This window comes from Nerophis ophidion, linkage group LG10, assembly GCF_033978795.1.
Source record: "Nerophis ophidion isolate RoL-2023_Sa linkage group LG10, RoL_Noph_v1.0, whole genome shotgun sequence".
Lineage (NCBI taxonomy): Eukaryota > Metazoa > Chordata > Actinopteri > Syngnathiformes > Syngnathidae > Nerophis > Nerophis ophidion.
The window spans coordinates 21886297-21900746 of record NC_084620.1 but is presented as its reverse complement, the minus strand read 5'-3'; the positions used below and the strand labels follow the sequence as shown (position 1 = coordinate 21900746).

The 14450-nt window shown below is 37.9% G+C and overlaps 1 protein-coding gene across 2 annotated transcripts in view; it reads right to left on the bottom strand.

The window, feature by feature from the left end:
• Positions 1-14450, bottom strand: part of LOC133560381 (neuroligin-2-like) — a 384294-nt gene that overhangs the window by 138540 nt on the left and 231304 nt on the right. Inside the window, exon 3 of one of the 2 annotated variants that reach the window (XM_061912840.1) lies at positions 12739-12792. The exons of the other annotated variant lie outside the window; for it this stretch is intronic. Coding sequence (XP_061768824.1) covers positions 12739-12792 — 54 coding nt within the window. The remainder of the gene's footprint in view (positions 1-12738; positions 12793-14450) is intronic. 2 annotated transcript variants of the gene reach the window in all.

Sequence of the window (14450 nt, the reverse complement as noted above, 5' to 3'; positions counted from 1 at the left end):
GCTGTCCAGTTGTTATTCAGTATCTTGATTTCTTATTCTACTGAGTAGTGAAGTGAAGTGAATTTTATTTATATAGTGCTTTTCTCTAGTGACTCAAAACGCTTTACATAGTGAAACCCAATATCTAAGTTACATTTAAACCAGTGTGGGTGGCACTGGGAGCAGGTGGGTAAAGTGTCTTGCCCAAGGACACAACGGCAGTGACTAGGATGGCGGAAGCGGGAATCGAACCTGCAACCCTCAAGTTGCTGGCACGGCCGCTCTACCAACCGAGCTATGCCGCCCAGTCCATTTGCAAGTATTATATAGCAGACTTTCCATGCAGTTGCAATTCTAAGATGTTCGATGGCAGGAGTGTAGAGGGTAAGGTGGGTTTCCTAGAATTTAGTCGGTGCCTATAAAAATATTGATTTCGGTACCAATCTCTAGCCTGCACTGTATTTGCTTTAGCGCTAATGTGTGTGCAGTATTTGCCAATGCTGTTAAACAGATAGGTGCTGTTAGCAATGAGCATGTACATCTACAGAAAATAATATTTTTCCATGCACCTCCCAGCCTTCATCTTGGTCGTCTCTATTCCGCCAAAAGCTTTTAAGTAGGAAGGAATGCTACCTGTCAACTCACAATGGTGGCCATATTGACACAACCTTGACACTCTGTGGGCTGAGCGCTGAGGAGGCGGATGCGAGGCGGAGAAAACAACGACCCTCCATCTACGTTGAGGGGAACGGTGATATTGAAATAAATCAGCTCTGACAGTGCCGACAATCCGTCCTCCCTCTCTTCATGCTTTTATTCCTTTGTCACGCTGCTGAACTTCCTGTTTGGATTTGTTCTGAGCATTTTTTTCCCATAATACCATACAAGTACAACCCATTTATAACCCATTTAATTCCGTTAATGTATATCCAAACATACAAACTACTTATCTGTATTTTTGTTTTATTTTTGCTGAATATGAATCAAGATTTGCTTGGGATATGCAGTGCATCTCACAGGAAATGAAGTTTCTCATCTCCATACGGATTATATGCAAAAATCTGTAACCTTTTTTTTTTTTTTTATCAAACAAGGGATTATGAAGAACTACTCAATGTGATATTATTACAGGAGATCCTAGTTTTAGTACAATTTCACTACACTTTTTCACTTTTACTTTCTTTTTCTTTGACATGCTGCCTTCAAAAAATCTGCTTCATTCTTGATACATAAAAAATGGAAAGAAGTTAGCTGAAAGCAACATTTTCCTTCCACGTAACAGTTTTTTCTTTTACGGCAGTATCCATAATTTATGGGAGTGTATCAAAAGCATTAAATGTCATACATAACACAAAAAATGTCTGTATTTTTATTAGAAATGGAGTTATGTCTTTGCGAAATCTCAAACTGCCGCGTTTGATGAATGACTCTCAATATCACACTGTAATTAAAACCCAGCTGGATGCTTCATATTTTTATCAGTGCCAGTCATTATTGGAGAAATCCAAAGCCCCCTTTGGAAGTGTAACATGATTTACTGCCTGGGGGTGGGGGTGGGGGGGGCTTGGATTGAGATAATCACCCAGTGAAGGAAACTCGTTTACAATATTAAAAGCAAAACAAATGAATGTTAGAGACGTTCATTTCCCTCCCTCTGCCTTTGCTCCTTATTATGTGTGTGTTGTTGGTATCTATACCCCGGGGAGTCTAAAGTTGACAGTTTGCAGATTACCAGATGGAGTAGGTCATTAGTGTCTGGACTTTAATTAATTCCTAAATGCTAGCCTCTCACAGTTCACTGCGCTGTCATTATTTGTGCCTGTAGCATGTATTTTTTTCTATCGTTCATGTTGTTGGTACATTTCAATAAGTTGACTCATATAGGGACTCAGTCAGGAATGATTGGCTGAAAAAGCAAAGGTAGGGAATGCAAGGTCGCCGTGGAAACATGACATGAAAAGTACTATGCTGACACGGCTGACACACGTGACTTTGCTGTAACAAATCAGCTCAAAAGCCATGTTGTAAGGTGCACACCTGCAGTACGCCATCAATGTCTGACAACATCGAGCAGCCTGATAACCCTTGACCCCTGTTGTTGGCTGCTATTTTTTTATGAAGATCCCCATTAATTCTGAACAATCGGGGGGAAACAACTACGTCTAGTTTATACAGGTTACCATTATAATTAATATTGGCCCTCAGCATATTTCCAAAAATATATATAAATTATGAAGGAACATTTGGGTCACGCTGTAAACAATGTTAAATCAAATTAAATGAAAGGTTACCACAAATGTTACTTTATCACCCCAAAAAAAAAGCTGAGCGGTAGGCTGTTTTCTCATATTTCTATTCTATGTTTTGATTTTCAGCAAACATTTGAATATTTTGCCCGACATCGAATTTGTTTCAGCAAAGAAATGAAAGCAAAAATGGCTGCCTGATTCTTAAATTGTTCTTTATACGGTTACTGATGGAAAACATTTACTAGCCCTTTTGTAAAATGTATGCAAAAAGGTGACAATATGGACATGGAAATTTAATCCAGAATTATTTAGGATTCAACAAAAAAATGAATATATATATATATATATATCCATCCATCCATCCATTTTCTACCGCTTATTCCCTTTCGGGGTCGCGGGGGGCACTGGCGCCCATCTCAGCTACAATCGGGCGGAAGGCGGGGTACACCCTGGACAAGTCGCCACCTCATCACAGGGCATATATATATATATATATATATATATATATATATACATATGCATATATTCCATTTTTTTATATATTCATATATATACACATATATATAGATACACCTACATACATACATACATACATACATATATACAGTACATATATGCATACATATGTATACACACATATACATATATACATACATATATATCTATACCTATATATACATATATATCTATACCTATATATACATATATATATCTATACCTATATATACATATATATCTATACATACATATTTATATCTATACCTATATATATATATATACCTATATATCCCTATATATATACATATATATATATATATATATATATATATATATATATATATACCTATACATCCCTATATATATACATATATACACACAAATATGTATGTATATCTATATATATGCATGTATACATACTGTATACATACACATATATACACTGACAGCCCGCTTGGACACGCCCCTGAGCAGCACGTCCACGCAGCAACAAGCCTGCAGACAATGGGCAATCTGCACACCTAAGCCTGATGGGAGCAAGCTAGATAAAGGACCAGTGAACCCAAAGATCCTGGCAGGAACTTAGTTTTCAATGGTGGACCATAAGTCTATTGGCGCTTTATGCTCTCTGTCTTTCTCTGCATTTTCCCTCCTAGCCTGACATCCTTGTTTGTTTCCCCCTCAGTTCCTTCCCGAGTCTTACCCCTCGGAGATCTTTTGTGTTTTCCCTTCCTCGATCCTTGACTCTCGCTTGGACACGGACCTTATCACTTTTCTCCTTCCCCTGGATCATCTGCCTGCCCCACGGACTGCCTAGTTCTTTTGCTCTCGTCAACACTCGGTAACACACACTTTAGCTAACCTCACACATAGCCTCACACACTCCTGGTTTTGTCACAGTCAATTTCCTTCGTTTAGTTATTGTTAATATTGTTAATATTGTTTAGTTGTATTATATATATATATATATATATATATATATATATATATATATATATATATATATATATATATATATACATGTATATTGACTATATAAATATAGTCAATATATATATAGCAGAAAAACAGCCCCAAAGCATGATGTTTCCACCCCCATGCTTCACAGTAGGTATGGTGTTCTTTGGATGCAACTCAGTATTCTTCTTCCTCCAAACACGACAAGTTGAGTTTATACCAAAATGGATACATGGATGATACAGCAGAGGATTGGGAGAATGTCATGTGGTCAGATGAATCTAAAAAAGAACTTTTTGGTATAAACTTAACTCCTTGTGTTTGGAGGAAGAAGAATACTGAGTTGCATCCCAAGAACACCATACCTACTGTGAAGCATGGGGGTGGAAACATCATGCTTTGGGGCTGTTTTTCTGCTAAGGGGACAGGACGATTGATCCGTGTTAAGGAAAGAATGAATGGGGCCATGTATCGTGATATTTTGAGCCAAAACCTCCTTCCATCAGTGAGATCTTTGAAGGGTCAACCAAATACTTATTTTCCACCATAATTTACAAAAAAATTATTTAAAAATTCCTACATTGTGAATATTTTGATTTTTTTTCCTTATTCTGTCTCTCACCGTTGAAGTGTACCTAAGGTGAAAATTACAGACCTCCGTCATCAATTTAAATGGGAGAACTTGCACAATAGGTGGCTGACTAAATACTTTTTTGCCCCTCTGTATGTATATATATTTATATATAAATTCATAGTTGGAAAGACAAAAGGAGTACTCCTAATGCTGATAACGTTGGCACTTATTTTTTATTTTGTATGTAAAAATGATGTCTACAGATAAAATTGTAGTGATTTTAGGCTTGTTTTCTAACGAGTTTCAGCACATTTTGGGATGCCCACTTTTAGCCCAAAAATGTGGATGGCTTCACCTACAGAAAACAGGAGGTAGTTTCATCACATGTGCTATTGATAAATGGTGCCCTGCGTAGCTCGATCATTTACCGCAATTTCCTTTTATCAGACTTCCAACTGTGGTGTTTTGCTATCAAACAAGCAGCAGACATGTACCACTTTTTATGAGCAATTTAGAAGCAGGTGTATCCACACTCTCCTCTGAGAATAAAAACCTTGTCGTGATCGAGGAGCTTCCATGTCTCAGTGATACTAAGAACTATGCTGGCGTAAGCTTTGGCTCCTGTTAGGGTTACCCAAGCCAGATTGATTGATTGAAATATTTATTTCAAACCTGCACAGCACAACACTTTTTTTTCTTTTTTTACATTTTGGCAGAGATAAACATGCAAGACTTTAACACAATAGTTTAAATGTGACATAATAAATGAATGATACAATAACGGCACAGCATTGGTGTTCAATAAATGACATGATCTCCTCATCATTCCAACACATTTAGCAAATTTTGTCCTCAGGTAACTTATATGAGGCTTCCATGAGATATTTTCATCTATTCCCACTCCTAAGAAAGAATTTTGTTCAACATATTCTATTGGTGTATCAGCAATAACAATCCTGATCGGTATATTACTTTTGCGATTGCTAAAGAACATTATTTTGGTCTTCTTTAAATTCAGAGACAATTTGTTCGTATTAAACCATCATCTCCTCAGTTACAGAAGTCAAAAGTTGTTCCACGTCATCACCAGCACATGTGATTGTTGTATCATCAGCAAAGAGGATGAACTTCAGCAGCGTTGATACTTTACATATTTCGTTGATATATGTTATAAACAGTGTGGGTCCCAGTATCGACCCCTGGGGGACTCCACAGGTTATGTTCATGAGTGTAGATTGATGTTGGTCCATCTGAACAATTTGCTGTCTCTTTTTTAAGTAGCTCTCCAGCCATTTCCCTGCCAATCCCCTTATGCCATAGTTTTCCAGTTTATGTACCAATATCTGGTGGTCAATGGTATTGAAAGCCTTTTGTAGGTCAATAAAAAATCCTATAACAATTTTTTTCTTCTCAATACCATTAGTAATGTTCTCTATTTAATCAATTAAAGCTAATGAAGTTGACCTATTTTGTTGGAACCCACATTGACAATCAGATAATAATTTGTGCTTTTCAATGAAGCCACGAAGTTTATTATCAAATAATTGTTCTAATATTTTAGATAACTGTGGCAGAAGGGTTGACGGGCTTGGTATCTTTTGAAGTGGTGTTTGTCTCCAGATTTCAAGATGGGGATGACTTTTGAGAGTTTAATTTGTGAAGGAAATTGTCCAAGTCGAAAAGATAAATTGCAGATGTGTGTGAATGGTTTGATGATTTCTTCCGCTACGTTCCGGACCGTCCTCATATCGAGGTCATAAATGTCACGTGATGTTTTGTTCTTGCAATTCTGAATAACCTCCAAGACTTCCTTTTCGACAGCCGGAGTAAGGAACATCGAATAAGGATTTTTTTCAATAAATTCCATAGGCTGTTCATCATCTATTGGTATGGTTGTGTCAGGCCAAAGGGGAGAGTCCAGTCTAAGATGTATCCATTGGTCATCCAGGTTGGGAGTGGAGCATAGGGCTAACAACCCTATCCCGTAAAAAGCAATATTTTACAAAAACATCAACAAATATAAACAAAACTTTTTGGCGTGATGGGCTTCCAAAGTCCTCAGTAAAAGAATCTATGAATGGCAATGGTGAAAGTCAGAAGGAAGCCACTTACAGGAATTCAGAAATCTTAAATACCAAACTAGGACTAAGATTACAATGTATGAAACTGGGAAGATAGCACACGTTACATCACAAATGAGACATTATCAGATAAATACCCTCGGGATAGGCAAATGTAGATGGACAGGATCCAGAGAGATCATCACCAACACTGGAGAGACTGTCTTGTACTCCGGGAGAGATGATAATCTATTCTACGTGAGAGTTGCAATCATATTAAGGAAAGAAGTTGAAAAAAGCTTAATGAAATTGAAACTTATCAATAGAAGGCTGATCAAATTCAGGCTGAAAGGAAAACGAATAACCACCACCATTGTTCAATGTTATGCTCTGACAACTGACAGTGATAAACTCAAAAAAGATGACTATGGTACAAGCTAAACTAAGTGAAATTCCGGTACATGACATGAAAATTGCAACGGGAGACTTGAATGCAAAAGTAGGAAATGAAAACACAGACAGTGTGAGAGTAAAGAGAAAATATGTCTGAAGAACCATAAATGGTGATGGTGAAAGGCTGAGTGACCTTTGTGCTGCCCATGATTTGATCATCGGAAGGACACTTTTCCCACATAAAAACATCCATAAACTAACTTGGATTTGAAGAAATGACAGAGACAAAACCAGATTGACCACATCATAATAAACGGTACCTGGAGACGGTCCCTCCTTGACGTCAAAGTGATGAAGAGGGCTGATGCCAGCAGCAACCACTATCGAGTCGTACCATCAGTTAGAGTGAAGTTAAGGAAAGCGGGCATCAAGAAAAAAGGAAGGAGACAGTTTGATGTTACAAAACTAAAAGACCCCAAGGTTAGAACTTTTTTTTTTTTGCTGCAACTGAAGAACAGGTTTGAAGCCTTAGCAGATCTTGATGAATCACAATAAATCAATGATATGTGGGACAGAACCAAGACCTCATTCATTCAGACAAGAGAAGCATGCCTGGGTTACAACGTAAGGAATGCATATTAGCAGACACATAGGACACCATCAAGAAGCAAAAAGAGATGAATAAACGTGTCATTAACTCAGTCAGAACGGTTAAAACAGAATTACAACCGCTGGTACCAAGAAGTGAACAAGTCAGTAAAGAAAAAGGCAAGACCAAATGAAAGGAAATACTTTAATGGTCTTGCAGCTCAAGCAGAAGATGCAGCAAAGAAAAGGTTACAAGGGAAAGTGTCCAAGCTCACCAAAATAATCAGTGAGAAGTTTAGAGGAACACCAGATGCACAAATCCTAACAAACATGGCCAGATTCTTAAAACAGATACAGACAGAGATGCCTGATAAAGTACTACATAAACCAAAACCGCTAACAGATGCAGCAATTCAAGAAGCAAAAGAGGATCTCAACATAAGCATTGACCGTCCATCCAAAGATGAACATATTTCTGGGTTAAGACTTTAGGAACGGCAAATCTCCTAGACACAATAACCTTATTGCAGAACTGTTTAAAGTAGAACCAAATGCTGCTGCAGAGTTTATTGTGCCAATTTTTGAAGCAATGTGGGAAAAAAAACAAATTCCAGTTGACTGGTCTGACGGGATCATTGTCAAAATCCCCAAAAAAGGAAACCTCAGAAATTGTATGACAGTGTAGTATCACTCTGCTTTCGATTCCAAGCAAGATTTATTCAAAGATCATTGTCATTGCATATGACAAAGGCAGTGGACCAAACGCTCAGAGAAAACCAAGCATGGTTTTGCACAGGAAGGTGTTGCATGGACCAAAGATTTGCACTGGGCAATATCATAGAGCGGTGCACAAAATGGTAGACACAGATTTATATAAAATTTGTTGATTTTGGGAAGACGTTCAACAGCTTGTGGTAAATATTTTGACCTTACATTACAGGATACCATTTATAAAGAGCGTTTACCCTAACTTTTCATACAGTGTGGGAAATAGTAGTATATATTTTGAAGTTAACTCAGGTGTTAGGCAGGAATGTGTCATGGCTGCGTTTCTCTTCATAATCACCATTGACTGGGTAACGAGAAGAACATTTTCTACACGTTAGAATACCTCGATTTTGCAGATGGTCTTGCATTATTCTCACTTACACCCCAGCAAATGCAAGCAACGATATCACGCCTGTGTGACACTGCACAACCAAGTAAGCCTCAAGATCAATGAAGGCAAAGCAGAAGAAATGACTTTAAATAACTTAAATCTATTGTGACTACAAGGAAATGGAAAATATGTTTCAACTACAGAAGAATTGAAGTACCTCGGCAGCATTGTCAGATGTGATGGGGGATCAGAAAAGAGGAAAATGCCAAAACAAAGCCAACATATCCTTCAAAATGTTGAACAATGTATGGAGATTGCAACTGTATAGTGTTACGTTGACACTCCAGCATATTAATATATGTTGCAGGGGGGAACGTTTAGAGTGAGACACACAGTACAGGAAGTAAGTGGGCTAATGTGAGTGAGTTGCCTTGGATTGTAACAGCACTGAAGTTGACTATAAAGTAGAAGTGAGTAACTATACTGCTCTAACCGTGCACTCTTTATGGTCGGGAATATAACGGACTAGAGTTCTGTCCTCTATACCAGAGTTCTGTCTACTCCACCTTGCTATATGGATCACAGTGCAGTAGACTGACGGAGAAAGACCTCAATAAAATGTCAGTCTTCCGTACAAAGAGCTCCAGAGAGATCCTTCAAATTTTCTGGCCTTGCAAAATTACAAATGAAGATTTGATGTAAACAAGAGGACATGGAAACCCTTGTCCTGAGAAGAAGATGGAAATGGATTGGGCATATTCTCAGAATGGATGCTCTGAATATCACCTGTGTAGCTCTTTACTTGACACCTTAAGGAAGGAGAAAGAGGAGACGGCCGATGATGTCCTGGCGCAGAGCAGTAGCGAGAGAATTGAAGTACATAAATCACACATGGGATACTATTCAGAAACTGGCCCAGGGCCGACAGAAGTGGAGGACTTTTGTTGCTGCTCCACATGCCAATTGAGGCACATGGGGCAGTAAGTAACTATGTCAATACGTTTGTAAATATACACAATGAAACACACTTTTTTGTGTGCTGTAGGTGCGCTCATGGGAGAGAGGCTGCACTTACTGTGCTCCAGACGCATAAAATGCATACTTAAGGAGTTGTTTTTTGTCATATAGGAGATATATCAATAATATACAGTATATTCTACATGAAAAACAAGCGGCATTAAAAAAACAAAACAAAACAGCAGCAGACACCAAAACGTATCCGTTGAATTGGTTTTAATCAGCCCCTACAAAATTATAAAAGGATGTTGCTGTATAGACGATATGTCTACTTTTTATTTTTGACAGGTATGTGTGAATGTTGTCTATCTGTTTTGGCCCTGCAATGAGGCAGTGACTTGTCAAGGGTGTACACCGCCTTCCGCCCAAGTGCAGCTGGGATAGGCTCCAGCACCCCCGTGACCCCGAGAGGGACAAGCGGTAGAAAATGGATGGATGGATCGCTGTTGATAAATATGTTGACACATACACACATTCTCTGTTCCTCGTCAGTCTCTGCGGTGCGAGCACTGATCCTGCAGCCGTGTGTGTAACTCTTTCAGTTTGCACATCATTTTTAGAAGTGCTAAATAAAACGGTAAATAGTGCTCACAAAACACTGATGAGCGTTGATAAATCTCATTGTGTGTGCCGTGTAATATGTTCGCATCTTTTCCTGACAGGATTGTGGGCATTTTGCTAACCACCATATGTTCTGCATATTGATGAAGAAGGACGCAAAATGGATTGCACGCCTTATTGTGCTCTTTTAAGAGACACAATACACTTTGTACTCATTTAGTAGATCATCTCTGTGTGTGCTTTCAAGTTTGTACGTGTTTTCGTACGTGCAAACTTTTAGTAGTTTCACACTGCAAAAACTGAAATTTATGTAAGATTAAAGGTCTCAAATAAGGGTGATATTTGCTTATTTTCTGTCTAATAAGATAATTCTTCTCACTAAGCAGATTTTATGTTAGAGTGTTTTACTTGATTTAAGGGTGTTAGTCTCAGTAAGATATTACAGCTTGTTGCTGAGATTTGATGACCTATATTGAGTAAAACGTGCTTGAAACTAGAATATCAACTGTTGCAAAGGTGTGTTTTCAACACTCACAAGTATTAAACTACTTTTTCAAAGTAATAATTTCTTATTTCAAGCATGTAAAAAAAAAATCATGACTTTGACACAATTGTGTCTCATATTAAATCAGATGACAGCCAAATTGACTTTGCTGTTTTATTTTCAATGAATCAATAGAAAATACGTACTCATATAGTAGTACACTTGTTATTAGTGAGAATATACTATTTTAAGGTATGTTTGGGTTCATTGAGGTTAGCTAATTTGACTTGTTTTGGAAAATCTTGACAAGCCAAATGTTCTTGTTTTATTGGCAGATAATTTTGCTTAGCTCAAATAAAATACCCCCAATTTTTGTAATGTTTTTACTTGTTTTTGAACAATGACTTTTTGCAGTGCAGGCCTTATGTGTTTTGGTAGCGTCTTCATTCTGAATCACAATATTTTCATGCAGAATTTGAAGGAAATATCAAATATGGCTACCAGATGCATTGTTGCAGGTGGTAGCAATACAACTAAAGAAGTGGTCAGCCTGCATATACGTCCAAAGGATAAACATATCAGGATAAACCTTTCCAGTCGAACTGACTCGTGCAAAATGGGACAGACCAAGCGAGTAAACTGTGATTTGCAGCGATCATTTTAATGACTTCGAAAAGAAGAAGGCTTTTGGTCGGAGTTGGGATGGAAAACATTTAAATGACTTAAGCCAAATGTGATCCCAGATATTTTAGGAGCATCCTCAGGTAAAAGACTGAGTCAGAACCGGCCAAATAACGGCGAAAGAAGAACACATAAGCGCTTAAAAACGAGAGACAAAGAAGTTTAGTTTTTCATTTTGTGTTCTCTTCTACTGATGTTTTTCTCAAGATGTTTATGCATATCTTACACTATTCAATTATCTTTACAATTGCTTACTCAATTTTGGAATACATACTATTAATGTTGTCTTTTCCCTCTCATTACTTAATTGTTTTTTGTGATTTTAACACACTTTAAAAAAAAATTATTTTACAACTTGTACGTGTTACATAATGCACAAAAATGACTTGGTATTAGTACAAAACATATTTTTTTAGTTCATTACGGCACATTAAATTAGGACAACACTATAATAAATAAATATAAATAAAACAATATAAATAAAGCAAGAGTAATTACAGGGTTCACAATTTATAAAGCACATTTTATGACATGAATGCTAATTAGTATGCAGTTTACATACTAACACTGTGTGTCTAAGTGCATATATAAATGTTTAGAGAGTCTTATTTACACATATTTTCTAGATGATCCAACAAACCTGTGACAACAGCTAAATTATGTAATTTTGTAGAAAAGCTGACTGAAATATGTTTAAAGTCTAAAAATACAACCATTATGCCTTTTTTATACATGATCTTATTGATAATGAGCAAAACATTTATGACTGTTTATAAACTGCATTCTATTGAGTATTCATGTCTGAAATACGCTTTATAAATTATGATTTTGGTATTAAGTAATGATTTAATAATACTTAATAGTGTGTATTTATCTTAAAGTGTTACCAAAATGAGATGAGTTTCTTCCTCTTTACGGACATGTTGCAAATGTTAAAGTAACTCTGTTTAACTTGTTCCAAATAAAGTAAAGAATAATATGACATATGACGTCCATTAAAGAGCACAATGAAGGAGGGAAACAAAATTAATCAAATGAAAACAAAAATAGCATGGGAAGAAAAATACTAGTGTCCCCCTCCAAGAAACAAGAGTGATGATAAAACCACCTCTACTGCAGCGAGGAGATAAAGTGGCAACATCCTCCAACGGCGGCCAAAAGTGTCCTTGGATGACCCGACACAAAGCCAATCCTCCCTCACAATCCACCTTCTTGATATGGTGTGATTGTCTGTCTGTATATTTGTGGGCAAAACAACTTCACCTTTGAGCCAGGGGATTATTGAGGCCTCATCATGAGCCACCTCATTGTGCGCACGGCCTCATTTACATTTTAGGACAACATTTTGAGGACAGAGTTGGCACAATGCGTTCAGGGTCGCCTAGGCAACCGTGATGAAGACACACACGATGAAGGGTTAGCCAGGTGGAATCATCTCAGGCAAGTCATCACATACATGTTTATACATATTCAACATGTGTGTGCAGAACTTTGGGATGTGTGTGTGTGCATTGTGCGTGTGTGTTTTCACTCGGCATAAACACCCCCAAAAAAGACTGGGAAACAAGAAAAAAAGGCAAAACATGCATCAAAAATACCTTCATCTCGAGGCTTGTTGGCTGAAGATTCATCGAGTTTTTTTGTGAGCGGACCTAGGGTTCAGAAAAAAAGGGGGGGAAAAAGAGAAAAGAGAAAATTCAAAAAAGATTACTGGCAAAAACTTGTTCTTTTTTTCTTTAAAAAAAGAAAAGACAAAAAAAGAATAGTAAAAAAAAAAATAAGAAAAGAAGAAGCAAGAGCAAAAAGGACAAAGCAGTGTTTGCTGTGTGTGTGAGTGTGTGTGTGAGGTTGTTGTTTAAAAAGAGGACAAAAACAAAAGGCATCACAGACACATTCATCACAAGAAAAGACACAAGATCAAAAAAGCTGATGAAGTCATCGCCTCCTGCAGAACAAACAAGCCCCTCCCGCCATTCCAAACCCTGAATGCTGTGTCTTCATCTTCATTGGCTCACTTGGTGGGCTTGACGAACAAGACCCCCCCTTTCACGTTTTCAATAAAAACAGTAATAGTTAGAAAAGAAGAAGAGTATCGATGGGGTCCTGTTCCTAAAACACCCCACCCCCCCACCCCACACACACTTTAATGTTTGAAAAAAAGCCACACACCAAATCAACGGTCAATTAAATATTTTTAAAGCCACACAAAGAAGACCTCAATTACACAGCAGAACTGTGAGACAATACGCCTGTAATGGTAACAAGCATGTTAAGAATGTTCACAGACAAAAAGGTGGCCGCTTTTGATTTTTTGTGCGGCGCCGTGGGTGTTTCAAATTGATTCACAGAGACTGTCCGCAATTACGTAACACAACAAGCAGTTGATTGAGGAGCACAGGTAACAAACACAAAAAAAAGTGGTGTTTTTGTGACGTCCGCCCACTGGCTGCTTTTCGGATTTGTGGAGGGGAGAGAAAGATATATATATATATATATATATATATATATATATATATATATATATATATATATATATATATGCACTCATATAGTGATAGAATTATTATTAACAGCTATACTATACTGCCAAAAGTATTTGGCCGCCTGCCTTGACTCACATATGAACCTGAAGTGCCATCCCATTCCTAACCCATAGGGTTCAATATGATGTCCGTCCACCTTTTGCAGCTACTACAGCTTGAAATCTTCTGGGAAGGCTGTCCACAAGGTTGCGGAGTGTTTTTATAGGAATTTTCCACCATTCTTCCAAAAGCGCATTGGTGAGGTCACACACTGATGTTGGTTGAGAAGGCCTGGATCTCAGTCTCCATTCTAATTCATCCCAAAGGTGTTCTATCGGGTTCATGTCAGGACTCTGTGCAGGCCAGTCAAGTTCATCCACACCAGACTCTGTCATCCATGTCTTTACGGACCTTGCTTTGTGCACTGGTGCTCAGTCATGTTGGAAGAGTAAGGGGCCCACTCCAAACTGTTCCCACAAAGTTGGGAGCATGGAATTGACCATAATGTTTTGGTATCCTGGAGCATTCAAAGTTCCTTTCACTGGAACTAAGGGGCCAAGCCCAACTCATGAAAAACAACCCAACATCATAATTCCTCCGCTGACCCCTCTCTGTCAGTTTACGTGGCCGACCACTTTGTGGCTGAGTTGCTGTTGTTGCCAAACGCTTCCATATTCTTATAATAAAGTTGACTTTGGAATATTTAGGAGCGAGGAAATTCCACGATTGGATTTGTTGCACAGGTGGCATCCTATAGCAGTTCAACACTGGAAATCACTGAGCTCCTG